Raw genomic sequence first — 15,678 nt, 5'->3', positions numbered from 1 at the left:
TATAGGTTATTTGGCTATTGTATGCACTAAGTCTAGGAGTTGCTTGAAACCTATTCTTGTGTTTAATCATACCTTGTTTTAAGGACATCTTTGCCACTTGTTCAAATCTTAGAAACTTCCCAAGTCTAGAATTGCTTACTTGCTTACATGCTTGGTTTACCAACCTTAAGGCAAACTCTTAAGTCATACATGTTGCTTATGAAGGATAGTTTGGAGTATGAAAACGGACAGAAGCTAGAGATGTAGTTCTGTCTGCTAGATTAATCTGGTTAAGGCCCGATTCATGTCTTAACTGCTGATCAAGTGATAACATCTGATCACTTACTGGGTATGGGACCAGTAAAGCCCAGTAGATTAGTAAACTCTATGATCAGGAATGCTTCGTACCCGCATTTGACATGCTGGAGATTGGCAGGGGTGTAGCCTGTAAACTCACATGGAGATCGGGCCAGACGTGGGGTCCCATGTGGGGGTGCATCCCTGGGTCCGGGTAGTTGTATTCCTAATCATTGACTTTACTAATCGAGAGGTTGTTAGTACGACCTGGACAGTCGTATAATACTGGTGATCGGGGTGCTCTCCTGCAGGATGTAAATTGATCCGGATCGCCGCAATTCTCGGTTATGAATGCACTTGATCACTGTTGAGCATCGTAGTATAACTCATGTGATATAAAATCTCCTGTTGCCAAGTACTGTATGAATTAACAGTTATGATTGTTTTACTTCTGTTATCATCTAGAATGGTTAGGTAACAACTTAACTAAACTAAAAGACAAAACTAAGGCCTCACTCGTAGTAAGCTTTTTCGACAAAAACCGTGTCAACCAAGCACACCCAAAGGCTGACATGCATTCCAAAGAAAAACTATTATATTGGTTAGTCGGGTAAGACTTGCTGAGTACCCCGTACTCAGGGTTTTCCCCTTGTGGTTATCTTTCAGAAGCTCCATAGGAAGCTACCGAGGAGGAGACCCCGAAGACCTAGAGTATTGGCCTGAGTCTCTCAGTACTCTAGAAAACAGTTTATCGACGCATCTTCTCCTGAACTATTTATGTTTAATCTTAGAGATTATCTAACTCTGCATCACTAAGTTTGTCTCAACTTAAGTCTTGTAATAACTCGTACCTCTTAATTATGTATGTAAAAATGTAATGTTTGTTGATATTATCCCATCGCGGATATTATCCTGATGTATGGTGATGAAACACGCCGTGGATCTTTCGAGTAGTCCTAGGGACACTCGACGGACTACCGAACTTACGCTGTTTTAGGTGCGTCTCGGATAATTGCCGTTCTAAAGGCGATTAGGCGCACTTAAACCAGCTTAAGTTGGGCGGTTCCGCCACATTGTATCCGCCTCCAGTAAGGTTTCCGGTGAGATTAGAGTAGGCGTAAGAGGTTCGGGCTTTGGATTTAGGGGGTTTAGGCTCATGTGATCTCTCCATTGCTGGGTTTAGAGGGAAGGTCGTTAGCGATAGGCAAGCCTGGTGGTAGTGGCGATTGTGGGAACGAGGAGGCAAGGCGGCGGTGGCACCGCCAGCTGGGGCAGTGGAAGATGGTGGTTGGGCAGGGCTCAAGCGAGGGCTCAGATGGGAGCCAAGGTGGTGGTGGAGAGGGGGTGATGGGTGATGGCGGAGGCAGGTGAGGTCGAGGAAGATGAAGTTGTCAGGAGGAGGAAGAGAAAGTGTAGTCTCTGCGATCGGAATTTGAGCACATAAAAATTCGGGTGCTAGAGCTTGTAAGAACGCTCGGATGCCGTACAGGCAGCCCCTTAGGCTTGTCTACATGTTGACAAATGACAAATACTTAACTTTTCAAATTAAATAAAACTAATTGTACACAACCAACTTATAGGAGCATATATATGCAAAACGGAACATATAAACATATTAAATGACATGCTTGCAAACTTTAGTGAATTTTAGAACGATTTGCTATTTCTTAGGAAGGTTAAACGAGGGCAGTCAGCACGAAACTTCCAAAGCTGTGCATGTTAACCATTTTCAAAAAGTAAATAACACAAATTAGATAACACCAACGGTTGATGCGGGTTTGGTGATTTGTAATATTACAAATTTAATTCGACAAGGACATATGAATAACCTCTATGCTAATGAGGAAAAAGAATTAACACCCACGTGAACTAGACAAATTATTTTTAGTGCACGTTTACAGTTTAATGCACACGCCGGACTTTGTTTATTTAACATGAAATTCGTGGCCTCCAACATGAACCTGAACGTTATTGTCTCTTTCTCCCATCAAAATCACAGCGGAAAAAGAAAACAAATACTAAAAGGGTACTGTCCCCGTCTCCTTCCGCCTTTTGCTTTCACATGTTTGATTCCCCTTCTCCTTCATATTTCCTCGCTATACTCTCGCATGGTCTTCGATCTTGCCAAGTTCCAGGTTCGATCCCGCTGCCCCCAGAAGTTTCGTAGTAATCAGTTCTTGCATCCGTACTTAGACAGCTTGAACTTCTTGACCTCTTGGCTGAAAATTCCCCAACTTATTTCTTCGAATTTTTCTGTGTGGATTTCTTGCCTCAACTTGATCTTAGTAGTTTGTAGAGTTCTCTTATGCCTAAGAATCGTATGTTCTGGATCTTTCTATTCCTCTCAAATCCTTGCTTGCGATTAAGGGTTGGCTAATTTCTAATCGTCGTTTGCAGATCGGCGCGGTTTTGGTTGCGGAGGCGTGATCTTTCTTGTTGATTAGGGTTGCCTGTATTTCTATGGTCAGGGGGTCGCCGAATTTAGGAGGGAATAGTATGGCGTGAGTCGGTGATTGGATTAGTCTGTATCCTTCTTGCATCAAATGGTAGAGCAAGGCAAACCACGAGGCACTCCGGCGAAGGCGAAGAAATCGCCTCTCGTGGAGGCTGACGAGATTGGCCAGGCGAGCGAGGTGGTGCTTGCAAGAGAATCACCACTGGCGCCCAAGAACGACCAAGGATGTGGCGTCAGCCATAGTGATGGGGACGATGAAACGCAGGAATCAGATGGGTGCGTGCAAAATGGATGGGTCGACTTTGGGCATTCGCTGCAGCTGCTGCTGTTCTCGCGGCAGTGGGATCTCGCTGAGAGTCTTGTTGCTCTAGCAGATCAGCAGTCACTGCTGGATTATGGCCTGTCAGTTGCCCTTGACGCCATATGGTTCTTGCGGACGAAGCGGGACCTTGAGGGGATCAATGGTCTGATAGCGAAGATTGTGGCCTCGGGAGCAAAGGATTTTGCAAGAGCAATCCTCAGGACGTCACTGCTTGCATCTTGTGTTGCAGCTTGCCAAAGCAAGGCTATCTCTGTGGGTGATAGCAAGGAGATCGTCGCCGATAGGTGATTCTCACCTTATACATATAAATGTTTCTTTCAGAAAGGTCTGCTTAATACATTATTGGTGATGCTATTTCTTTTGGTTTCGAAATTTAGATTGCATGACCGTCTGCGGGATTGTCCTGGTGCCGACCATCTGAAAATTGAGGCAGGTGTCAAAGTTCAGAAGTTTATGGAATGGGCTTTGCAGTGTATTCATATGCATCATTGTTCTGAAGAGACACAAAGGTACAGATGGAACAGCAACACTCTCCAAGAGGTACAGCTCCATTTGTCAGCATTTAGAGCCTTCTTGGACATAGCTGGTGACAATCTCAGTGGCAAGATTTTCACCGAGGCATTTGATGCGGCCTGCTTCCCCCTTACACTCTTCTCAAGTTTATTCGAACCTGGATGGTCTTCTGGGAGTTCAGCAGTCTCGATTAAGGGCCTTTTATCATTGCTGGTTGAAGGGGGTGCGGACAATGTAAATCAGTGTTTCCTGGAAGCAGCACGTTTTGGAAGTACTGAGCTTGTACGCATTCTGCTGGAGGTAATTTTGGTTCTCATTAATCTTGATATAGGAGTTAATCAATGTGTTTAGCAAAACACTAAATGAGCATTTCAGTACTGTTTTTTTTTTTTGCTTTTTTCTAGAAGAGATCTATTGTGTAAGTCATTAGCAAGATATTAAATCCAGAGCTCTAGATTATTTTCCTGGTTTTACTTATGTTCCCAGTACTAGAGAGGCAAGTTTTGTGATGGCATCTAGGAAAATCCAATGCTTTGAATGGGCAAACAGTTATGGATGTATTTACCTTTTATTTTTGAGCCGTAAAATATTGGAACCAGTTCCAGTTGCAGTTCAAGATGGTATTCCAACTTATAGTCTTATTCGATAATTAGAGCACTCTATTGTAACTCGTCCTAATTCGGGTCTGCCAAAATTTAGACTGGCTGGTCAACATTGTGTATATTTGGCTTGTGTCCTTAATTTGGGTGTGCAACTAAAACTTAGTCAATGGTAGTCCATTCTTGGTAGTCCATTCTCCTTCTGAAATTATAGCCAAGTTAGAGCAAACAAATTTATGGTTAAATTCTGTATGTCCTCTGGTTTGTTTTTGTCGGGCAAGTAAGATCACAAACTAAACACGCAATTTTCAAATTAGAGCGTCCTGTTCTGGCAAGACCTTCAGTTTATTCCCACTCAAGAAATTAAATAGTTTGGTTTACTGTTCTATACTCTTAAGAAGCAATCATTGTAATATTATAGTTATGTAACTACCATTTTCTTCCTGTTGAAGCTTTTGAGCTTTTAACTATTTATCTTCATTCGAGAGCATGTCCTTAGAGTACTTCAACTAGCTGAGGCATTTTGTGCTTTTCAATGGAACATGATTGGGCCTATGTCTATGTGTATTTTGAATAAAATGTAGATTGCTCCTGAAGTATACTTTGATCTTGCGATTTTGTAGCTGTGAATTAATTCTGCAATTTGGCCAGAAAAAGTTTAGCGGTAATGTGAGGCCCTTCCTGTTTAGGTTCTGTTTCCTTATGCTGTCGAATGGAATGAAAACCAGTTTTTCTTTTGAAACAGTCTTGTCACATTATCCTAAAAATGCTGAGCAATGGTATTGGCTTCTAAACTATCATTTTCCTTTTAACTAAAGATATAATATTGTAGTAACTACCATTTTCTTTATGTCGAAGATTTTGGGCTTCTAACTACTTTCTACACTAGAGCATGTTCTCAATGCTCTTCAACTACATGAAGTGTTTTGTCCTTTTCCATGGAATGGGATTGGACCTTTGTTCATAAATATTGATTTACTGAAGAAGTATAGTTTTGCCTTGAAATTTTGTAGCATTTGCATCATTATAGAGGATTTAGCCTGAAAAAGGTTTACGGTGATGTGAGGTCCTTCCTGTTAGATTTTATATTTCCTTGTATATACAGGATGGGATGGAAACCGCTTTTTCTTTATGTGAAAAAAAAAACTGTTGTATTATCCTAGAATTGTCAAACAACTGTACCCTTAAACATCTTTGTAAAGTACATCTGAGTTAGTACACCATGACAATTGACAACCGTAACATGTGTCCCTTTATGCAGATTGGGTATCAGAATAGCTTGGCTGTGGACATTGATATGGCTCTAGTTTATGCTTCTCATTACTGCAAGTTGGACACAATGGCATGCTTGGTTGACGAAGGGAACGCATCCTCTTTCCTTGGTCCTATGATAAAAGCTGCTGAGCGTGGGTGCTTGCAGGTCGTCCACTGGTTTGTCAGTCGAGGTGTTTCTGAGATTGAGACGTGCCTTGCCCTCACAACCGCTGCCTCCAGCGGCCATTTCATGGTGGCCTCCTACCTACTTGAACAGATCCCCCAGCAGGTCCTCGAAGCTCTCAGCACACAGATCCTGAAAGCTGCTCGTGGCCAGGGCAGCAGGTCACTTGACGGTGTCGCCTTCCTCCTGAGATCCAACTTCCTAAAAGATGCCGCCGCGACATACGAGGCGGCAGACCTCATCGCGAGGGGGGCCACCAATGGCGAGCCCCCAGACCTGGTCGCCTTCCTGAAAGAGCACTGGTCCCAGGCTGCCTTCGCCGAAGGGGTGAGCGCCGGCGAGGCGCATTTCGTGAATGTCATGAGGGTTCTCAGGAGAGGCGCATCCCCCATCTGCCTTGACAACCTCCCATCACAGATGGTACTCGGCATCGCCTACCTGCCGCTGTACCAGGCGTGTGTGAGCGAGTCAGGTGGGCAGCTGCTGCCTCAGAGACTGAGGGGTGAGATGGTGGAGGCGATGAGCCGGCTCGGAGAGCCGATTGGTGCTGAGAGCCAGGGGAAGGATCTGGTAATGGCTCTGGAACGCCACATGCCGTCTTTCTTGGTTGGATCTTGAGAGGTTTCCCAAGTGTAAATAAGCTTTATTATAAGCATTGCATGGTCCCTAGGTGGTGTAAGAGTGTGCGGAGCAGTGTGTAGCTGCCAAACTCCCAGTCTTCCAGTGGACTGGAGGTAGCAATAGTTTTGGTGCGTCACAGGCCTGATGATCGTGTACAGAATTTTGTTGTCTTCTGTTTCAGAAAGAAGAGAAGCTGCCTCTTGATTGCTGTTGTAAAACTCCGATTCTGTTGTCGTTCTTGTTGCCATCATAACATAAGCTCTCAGTGGACTCTTCAGTAAGGCTGCGAAATTTGGTGGGTGGAACAGGTGATCGTGCCAGGTGGTGGCTGTGAGGTGATCCGCCGTGGGACACATCAAATGGCGGGGCATTTCGTCTGACGTATTAGCAAATGTGGAGAGCCTGAAGTTTCTTGCAAAAGTTTACAGGGAAATTTTCTACAACTCAACTTTGCAGCGCAGTTCTGTAAGATGCAATGCAACACGCAGAAGGGCAGCAACCGGCGAGGCATTCCGTACACGGTTGATGCCTTGATGGCAAGTATGAGATGATGTACAAAAGTAAGCCAGAGTTACTATTTTGAGTATTTTCTCCCAGAAAAATGTGTTATTAAATTTACAAGGAGCTCTCATAATGCAAAATCAATATTTTTTACACAGGTGATTCTCTACTTATGTACGTCTTTGTTTTTAATACTCTTTATCTTATGGTGATTTTGCCAATTACTTTCTGTAATTTTATATTACATTCTGCGGGAGCATATTGTAGCAACCATAAGCACTGTACCTACACCAATTTTCCTACAATTCAAGTAGTAGTGTAATTATAAGAATGAGAAACATTTAGATTGATCCACCAACTAAAGTTTGTTTGGCTAGCTAAATTTAGCCAATATGGATCCAAACAGAGCAGCTAAAGCACTCCTAGCTAATGGGAAATCAACTATTCATTTAGTTTGAATCACCGGCTAAACTTGTTTAAAGACGGAATTACCCCTCCACCTTTCTATAAAATCCCCTAGCTACAATTAATGAAGAGTAGAATGATCGATTGTTTTCAACCACCAGGACTGAGCTAGAGGAAAACACTCCCAGCTAAATTCTAGTTTTTTAATCTTTAGCTAGCTAATAAAAATCTTTACTAATTAGGTAGCTAAACTTTAGTTGGGTGGAATCCAAACCGAACCTTATAATTGAATCTAGTATTTAGTTAAAATATATCTCCGCAGTACTAATAATTATAACAATAATCACATTCGAAAAGCAAGGTGTCAAGTAAAAAAATAAAACAAAATGCCAGACAACACAGAGGGAAGCTATATACAATTATACAATACAAACATAAAGAAGAGAAAACAAAAGAACATCCCTCTATATGCGCTTGAAATTGATCCAGCACTCGAATCAAAACCTCTGTCCCCTCAAAACTTTGTAATTCACATCAATCCACAAAGATTACAAGTAAGACGCCGGGTCAGCAACTTCGTTCCGGCCGCCGGCCGCCGGCGTGAGCGCCATGGCAAGCAGCACCGCCATCAGCGCCACCGGCACGAGCAGCACCGCCAGCGGCGGCGGCGGGAGCGGCGGCAGGACGAGCGGGAGCACCAGCAGCAGCACGGTGATGAGCGCGAGCAGGAGGCACGACTCCACGGAGAAGTACTTGGCGCAGAAGCCCCTCGGCGTGCTTGGGTCATGGTACTTGCGCCGGCCGTCGACGTCGAGGTGAGCCGTCCTCCCGCCTCCCGGTGATGTCAGCGATGATGGCATTCACGTGCGCCGCGCCGCTCGCGAGGAGCGATGATGGCGGTGGTTTGCCCCCCTCGGACCTGTCGGTTCGTCCTCCGGAACACTGCTTTTAAGCTCATGATCACAACGACGAAAAAGAGGTAGTAGGTTAATTTCTTGTCTTACCTTAGTTGGCAAAGATGTTTATACTTAGTTGGCGTTTTTCCTGTATTGAGCACGTTGTGCTATATGGCCTTTTGTTTGGACATATATACTCATCTCTCCTAAATATTGGAGTGCAAAACAAACTGATTTTCCCCTTAATCTCTCCCAATATGTATGGATTGGAGGGGATTACTTATGTTTCTAAACAAAGTCTAAAAGTTAGGTTACTTACTTCCTTATTACCTTATGTTTCTTTGCAAAAGTATTGGAGCCGGCATGGACCGCCAGTTGACTCATGTTGCCTACAAATTTCTACATAAAAAATTAAATAAAAAAAATTGACTAGAAAGTTGTAGCTCTTGTCAAAACCTACAAATTTTATGTAAAGTTTGTCTACATTCAAAGTCCCTATCAAAAAAAATACAAATTTTTGAAGATGAAATTCAAATTACGAACATGTAAAAGTATCGGTGCTCATATATAGGAGCCGACACGTATACACGTACCTATGGATAACACTTGGTAGACTTAACGATGCTTCTATTATGAGCCAGCAAGGATGACTAGCTGTGCTGGCTCCAATTTTGCTGAGCCGACATAGATAAGAGTTTCTGCAGTATTACGTGTATTAACTTCGTTAGTCTTAAGATTTTCTCGGAGGAGTAGTTCCTTTTATTAATCTTGACATACTCCTTCCGTTCCAAATTGTAGGTCGTTTTAGCATTTTTAGGTTCATAGATATTATTATGCATCTGGATATAGTGTATGTCTAGGTGCATAATAATATGTATGAACCTAGAAAAATCAAAACGACCTATAATTTGGAACGGAGGGAGTCCTAAAGAGTAGGGTGTGTGTACATGTTATAGGGATAAGAATACATGTGTTTACGTGTCTTGGCATTGTTAAAACACTAAGCTAAGTATGAGCAAAATGGCCCGTAAGCCATTATCTGTGATTCTTGTGATTGAAAGATAATATTGTTATTAGGACTAATGTATTTCTCAAAAATAAATATTTATAGGGCTTCATAGGTTCCAAAGATACAACACAAAAGACCCACAAAATCATAATGAAGAGAGAAATGAACTGGATTTGTTGTCACATACTATTTATATTTTGGTTTGATCAAATGGGATTGATTTATGGATAATCTTGTAGTGTGTTTCACAATATTTCTATATATTCTTAGGATCAACAAAATCGGAGGCAAGAGTAGAAAGTTATGCCAAAATACAAAAAGTGGTCATCTCTCGGAAGATTTGATGGAACAGTCAAGAAGTTTCAAAGAAACTTCCATGCATACAAAAAATGCATATTTTTGGTCTGATCAAATGGTATGGATTTTTGGACAATCTTGAGAGCATTTCACAAGCTTCCTTTAGAGTCTAAGATTATTAAAACTATATCATGGAGTAAAAAGTTATGTTCAAATTAGAAAAGTGGCTATTAGAATATCCATCCGAAAGTAGCATAGGAAGATCTGATGTGTTTACTAAATTCCACTGGTAGGAAGATCCTAGAGGAGCGTCAAAAGATCCGACGATTCAAAAAATATACTCGTTGGAGTTTTGACCGTACAAGACGAATGACCAGAGACAAGTTGAAGTGTAAAAGAAAAGAGCAAGGTCCTATGCTCACTGCATTTCCTAGCCCTTGGAGCAATTGTTCTTTTGGGCCTCTACTCGTCCATTTAGAGTTGGTGGAGTCTAGAGAAAATCCACACACATTGAGAATCTTGAAAAGTTAGCTTGGTACTGATTCAAGGTTCTTTATATGAGTAAGCATACACAGTTAACAGTTTATTCATCTAACACATATTAAAAGTTAGTTTATGAGTTTATGTTAACGTAGTTCATAATGATAATCTAAGCTACTCCCTGCGTTTATGCAGTCAATATATTTTAGTTTTGACCGTTAATGTCTATTTGTGTATTTTAAATTAACAAGAATGGTGTGATTAGTTTCGTCTCAAATAGTAGTTTCACAATAGTAATTGTTTTTGCTATATTTTGAATGCGTTCGATATTATTAATTTATGGTTAATTAAAGTATTGTCCCGGTGACTATTTGAAGACCGGAGGGAAGCAACTTTGAGCTTTCGTACTACTATGGAGACCCATTAGTGTTGAAACTCCTGATGTACACAAGCACATATATTAATATATTCATGAGGGTACTAACTTTCAGCGATTTAAGCTCTAGGCGTGTGATGGGGTATATACTGAAAAGAAATATTTGAAGTGTTGAAATCATGATGCACACATGTATATTAATATATTCATGAGAGTACTGACTTTCAGCGATTTAATTGTAGGCGTGTGATGGGATATACTCCTTTCGTCCCAAATTACTATTCATTTTGAGTTTTGAGTTTTCTAGATACATATCTGCATCTAAAATTCTATATGTATACTACGTCCTATGCATCTAGAAAAGCCAAAACGAATAGTAATTTGGGAAGAGAATATTAAAAAAGAAATATTCAAGCGCACGTGAAGTGGTATGCGTGCAGTGTAATCGTAAAAACAGTACCCATCCTTAGTTGACGGCGACCAAACAGGAGAATTTTAAAAGCATTCTAACTAGCTACTCCCTTTTAAATTGTAAGTCATTCCAATTTTATTGAAGAGTCAAACCATTTTATGTTTGATCAAAATTATAGAGAGGAATACAAAGATTTATGACACCAAATAGATATACTATGAAAAAATATTTAATGAAGAAACTAAAGTTACTTATTTGGTATCATGAATGTTAGTTTTTATTGTATAAATTTGGTCAGACTTGATATGCTTTGATTTTCAAAAAATTAGAATAAATTACAATTTGAAACGGAGGGAGCCGTAATTATTAACCGGTGATCGAATGGATAAAAAACCGTAGCTTCTTCGTTCTTCTCCGTACATGCGTCTACAGAGCGAGATCAGCAAACAGACTAACAGTAGACAGAGGCGAGCGGTGCCCCAACTCACACGATCCTTATGGGTCGTCGACCGATTCATCAGTTCGTTTCACTTCACATGCGTGCATCTCATCTCAGCATCTGCATGTCGTCCGTGCAATGAAGGAAGAGGACGAAAGAAGAAACTCGTATGAATGGAGCACGACGACCATGTGCAAAAAGCTAAGCATGCGTACCTCACCTGCAGCTGCCGGTGAGACAGACCGACGCGCATCTTTTCAGGTCACACATGCAGCCGCCGCCGACGTTATTAACCAGCGATCATCATCCTGTCGGTTGGTCGGCCGGCCGGGCCAGGTCAGTGTTCTTCGGATTCGGAGTGAGATTCGGAGTGAGAGAGAGAGAGAGAGAGATGTGAGGAGGGAGGAACAGATAGAGCTTGCTTGCTCGCAGGTGCAGGGCTCGGCTGGCTATATGCCTATATAGTCGAGAGTGAGTGATGAGCTGGAGAGACCGGCCGGCCGGCAGTAGAGAGAGGATCAGAGGAAGTGGCCAGGCAGCAGCCAGGTCGTGGGAAGAATCTGGGTACACTGCATCCAGCCCAGCAAATACACTACCCAGGTTATCGTAGTCTCCCACGCAAAGGCTGAGGTGACGGCGATGAGCGAGTTTTATATTGTGAGACAGCATCTTTTGGGGGAAAAATGGGGCGGAGAGTGCATGCGCATGCACTCGGCCGGTTCCTCTCCCCTGGCCACCCCCTTCGTATCGTATTATTACCTCTACGCTGGACTTAAAAGCCTTTTGTTTAAGCTTTATAGTAGCCTCAGGTTATAAAAACTCAGAAACTCAAACAAACAACAATCTCTTACCATTTTCGAGAAGTTAGAAAGTCAGAAAAGCTAAGTTTATATGAAAAACTCAATCTTATGAGCTTTTTAGTCATAAAACTAAACGCATCTTCTAAAAATTAGTGTTGCATTATTTTTTCAAAACTAAAAAAGTAAGCAGCAGCTTTTCAGAAAAGTTTAAATATTGCAGCTCAAACAAACAAACAAACAGGTCCCTTTCGGTCCTTGTTGTTAATCCGATGCACTTTTTCCATTTTATATTCATGATGAAAATGAAAATGTAATCTCTCCCTGCCAGCTCCGCGCCTCGAGGAAGTCTTATGATTTGACCCTTTCTAGGAATATTTTCTTTAAAATAGACCCTTCGAAAACCATTCATTATTCATGAAAGATTTGTTTCTTTTTTTCATAGTTGTACTACGTTCCTTCAATTTATCCTAAATGTCATATGGTGTATTTAAGAATAAAGGGAGTACAATCTCACATTCCCTTAACACAACAGACGGCAGCGTACACTGTTTGTTTTCCTAGGGTTCAGTTCGTAAAACAGTATTTTAGAAAGGGCCCAAACCTAGATTTCACCTATTCACTGTCACTAACACACGTACAGCCAGCGCTGGCTCGGCCACCCATTTGTTTATCCCGCCTTTGTCTCATTGTGTCCCAGTTCATGCATGTCGCACCGGAAATGTTGGGCCTCTTGATGCTGTCCTTGTAGATGCTAATTAAGATTATAGTGCTCGCGTGTCCGGGCCTACCGTGGGAGAATTTGCAAGTGCATGCTTGATTCCGACCTTGTCTTGTCTTGTCTTGACCAGCACCAACGGGACCGCCATTGCCGCTGCCAGCCGCTCGCAGCTCTGTCGCTGCGGTCGCGCCTCCACCCGCGCCTCCACGAGCACGGAGAGAGAAGGGATAGAGGAGAGGAAGAAACGGTTTTACCCATTAGCACTTCTCCTTAAAATTGTGAGAGTGGATCCGCGTGGGGTGAGGGCCTGCTCGTGGCGGCGGCCAATCGGGGAGCGAGGAGGTGGCGGCCTTGCGTTTGATTCAAGCGGTGGAAGGCTGATGTGCTGCAATGGAGCGAAGGCGTGGAGAGGATGTGCCTACGAAGCTCTCGGTTGCACCGTGGTGGCGTGGCCGCCGGCGGCCTGCACTGCTGCTACCAGCGACGCTTGGTGGCGTAGCTGCTTGTGGCTGCACGGGTGCGCGTCAGCGACATCGTGGGTGTGGTTGACTGCGATGCCCCCCTCTCTTCTCCGGGCTGCTTCATTGCGGGGTCGGGTTAGTGTGGCAGTGGGTGAAAGCCTTGCGACGGTGACGCCTTTGGCGCCACGCCCCTCCTTGGAGGTGTCAGCATGATGCCTACTCTTCCCCTGGTGGGATGTCCTCGTGGCGAAAGCTATGCTCCAGTCGTAGCAGAGATGACGACGTCTAAGGACGTCGTTTCTCTCGTTGGAGACATCGCTTCGGAGGATCCCTCAGCGGCGGCGACTGATGTCTGCTTTTTTGGAGTGGCCATTGGTTAGTTGGCGGTGGTGTGGGCGGCCTGGCGGCGATCAATGGTGGCTATTCGTGAGTTGGCTTCAGGGCTTGCAACGGGCTACGACGGCTAATCTTGCTTGGCAAGGTTAGGCCGGTGCAGAACAACGTCTTGAGATGGTGCAAGCAGCTACGATGGTGCGATGGCTACACGATTTGCAGTGGTTCGTGGCGACCAACCCTGCATGGGAGCAGTTGGCTCGGTGCGAAACGTCATCAATTACGATGGCGCAAGTGGTGACCTTGCGGGTCCTTAGCTTCGTAAGGTGGTCAGCGCTGCTCCTTTGGGGGTGTTGGTGGGCCGGTGGTGGTGGTAGGGCCGTTGCCATGGTGGCCAGTGTTGAGGAGATGCCACGTAGTGAGAGCAGTTATGCGGCTCGTATCGATATCCCAATCTTATCAGGTAGAGTGTATTTGAGATGAGTTGAGCTCAGCACATGTTGATGTCACAATCCAACCGACCGATGTGTTGTTGAGTTGAGTTGAGATTCATAGAGTGGTGCGGCATGCGTTGATGACCCAATCCAACCTGCTGGTGTCTGTGTTATTTTTTCCCATCTATTGTTTCGCTCAAGCTTCATCTTCTTTTTAATATAATCGGCAGCTCTCCTGCGGTTGTTTAAAAAAAAAGATTCCCCTGTAGACGCGTAAAGGGGAAAGTCTTCTTTTTTGCGCAATCACGATGCCAGCGATAAGAGTTTTATCTAGGAATGTTGTTGCAAAGACCAATAAGTTTGCGATGCTTAAGCTGGGCAGGAGGCTATCTGGATTTATTGCTGGTGCGAATTCTGGATATGGTAGGCCATGCAATGTTGATAAGTTCGCTGTGTTGTTCCAAAAGTGCGCAGATGTGAGGTCTCTCAAGAAGCTCCATGCTCGCGTTCTGACGCTAGGACTTGGCAGGGATGTTATTCTTGGCCCTGAAATTCTGATTTGCTACGCCAGTCTAGGTGTCCTGCCCAAGACAGGGCTTTGCTTCCAAGGCTTTCTAAATGATGATCTTGCCCAGTGGAATTCGGCCATGGTTGTCATTTTTAGAGCTGGTAATCCAGAGGAGGCTATTCTTTTGTACAGGGGATTGAAGTTGCACCAGATTGGCTTGGATGAGAAAACTGTTACTTCTGGCTTGAAGAGATGCACTGAGCTCCGAAATTTGTTATTGGGCAAAGGAATGCATGCCGACTCACTGAAACTTGGCCTCAGTAGGTATAATTTTGTTGGTTCTTCTCTTGGCAGGCTATACTCTAAGTTTGCCAGGATGGATGATCCGGAGAAGGCGTTTGAAGAGATTCTGGAAGGATGTTGTTTCTTACACCTCAATGATCACTGGTTATTCTGAAAATATGGATTCTACTTCGTGGAATGCATTTGGAATTGCCAGAGACATGCTGCGGAGCAACCTGGAAGTAAACCGTGTGACTCTGGTTAGCTTTACTGCAAGTTGCTGGTAATTTTGGAGCAATTAGAGAAGGCAAATCGGTACATTGCTATTCCACAAGGAGAGGAATTGGTGTCTCAGATGAAGTTCTAGAGACCAGCCTTGTTCACATGTACAGTCGATGTGGAGCTTACCAATTAGCATCTGCTGTCTTGAAGAATTCGATGCAATCTGTGGCTTCCTGGAATGCAATGCTTGCCGGTCTTGCTAGAACTGGACAGAGTGGAAGTGCAATCCACCATTTCTCTGTCATGCTACACGAGCATAAGGTAATTCCAGATTCTGTAACCTATGCAAATGTAATTTCTGCTTGTGCTAAGCTACACGATTCTGGCTGTGCTGCTAGTGTTCATGCCTACCTAATTAGAAGATCTATCCCTCTAGATGTAGTTTTGGCCACAGCTCTTATCGAGGTGTACTTCAAATGCACTAGAATTATGAGATCCAGGCGTCTCTTTGATCAAATGATGGCTAAAGATGTCATCTCCTATAACGCTATGATCTATGGTTATCTCCAAAGTGGCATGGCCAATGAAGCCATTGCATTACTCAAAGAGATGATGACCGAATTAGACCGGAGCACTGCCGCTAATGGAGTAGAAAGTGCGCCGGCGGGGAAGGGGAGGAGGCAGCTCGCAGCAAGGCGGAGGAAACCCTACCTGCACGTTGTTGTCCTTCCAGAAGGCGGGGTCCTCCTGGAGCTCGAACCGCGCGGGGGAGGGGGCGACTCTCCCGCCGCCGAGCTCGTCGTCGACGCCGTCCGACGGCATCGCGGGTGCAGCGGAGGCAGAGGAGGACTTCCGCGGCTGGGTGGGGCGGAAGCAGAGGC

General features: G+C 43.9%; 2 protein-coding genes across 9 annotated transcripts; one reads left to right on the top strand and one right to left on the bottom strand.

The window, feature by feature from the left end:
- The first annotated feature begins 2,255 nt into the window (after window positions 1-2,255).
- Window positions 2,256-6,882, top strand: LOC101753550 (ankyrin repeat protein SKIP35). 2 transcript variants are annotated; one of them, XM_004952688.3, is made up of 4 exons: window positions 2,256-2,411; window positions 2,674-3,337; window positions 3,431-3,866; window positions 5,427-6,882. In XM_004952688.3, the coding sequence occupies exons 2-4, from the start codon at window positions 2,820-2,822 to the stop codon at window positions 6,219-6,221; spliced, it is 1,749 nt and encodes a 582-aa protein (XP_004952745.1). In that variant the 5' UTR covers window positions 2,256-2,411; window positions 2,674-2,819; the 3' UTR covers window positions 6,222-6,882. The 2 variants fall into 2 exon arrangements, with proteins under 2 accessions (XP_004952745.1, XP_004952746.1); XM_004952689.3 differs by lacking the exon at window positions 2,256-2,411 and adding an exon at window positions 2,418-2,594.
- Window positions 6,883-7,499: 617 nt separating this feature from the next.
- Window positions 7,500-11,618, bottom strand: LOC101754771 (protein AUXIN-REGULATED GENE INVOLVED IN ORGAN SIZE-like). 7 transcript variants are annotated; one of them, XM_022825230.1, is made up of 2 exons: window positions 11,255-11,618; window positions 7,500-8,724 (listed from the first exon to the last, which is right to left on the bottom strand). In XM_022825230.1, the coding sequence occupies exon 2, from the start codon at window positions 7,988-7,990 to the stop codon at window positions 7,679-7,681; it is 312 nt and encodes a 103-aa protein (XP_022680965.1). In that variant the 5' UTR covers window positions 7,991-8,724; window positions 11,255-11,618; the 3' UTR covers window positions 7,500-7,678. The 7 variants fall into 7 exon arrangements, 6 of the variants coding, with proteins under 6 accessions (XP_022680965.1, XP_022680969.1, XP_004952751.1 ...); XM_022825234.1 differs by having other exon boundaries at window positions 7,500-8,425; XM_004952694.2 differs by having other exon boundaries at window positions 7,500-8,083.
- Between the last annotated feature and the right edge of the window lie 4,060 nt (window positions 11,619-15,678).

The sequence above is a fragment of the Setaria italica genome, chromosome I (genome assembly GCF_000263155.2).
Source record: "Setaria italica strain Yugu1 chromosome I, Setaria_italica_v2.0, whole genome shotgun sequence".
NCBI lineage: Eukaryota > Viridiplantae > Streptophyta > Magnoliopsida > Poales > Poaceae > Setaria > Setaria italica.
Note: the sequence above shows the minus strand (reverse complement) of the source record. Positions and strands in the feature narration are given on the sequence as shown.

Excerpts from the sequence above, each read along its gene's own strand:
- LOC101753550 (XM_004952688.3), top strand. The coding sequence starts at position 2,820 with ATGGTAGAGCAAGGCAAACCACGAGGCACTCCGGCGAAGGCGAAGAAA. Across the intron at positions 3,338-3,430 it reads AAGGAGATCGTCGCCGATAG|ATTGCATGACCGTCTGCGGG; the intron begins GTGATTCTCACC and ends TTCGAAATTTAG. Across the intron at positions 3,867-5,426 it reads TTGTACGCATTCTGCTGGAG|ATTGGGTATCAGAATAGCTT; the intron begins GTAATTTTGGTT and ends CCCTTTATGCAG.
- LOC101754771 (XM_022825230.1), bottom strand. The coding sequence starts at position 7,990 with ATGCCATCATCGCTGACATCACCGGGAGGCGGGAGGACGGCTCACCTC.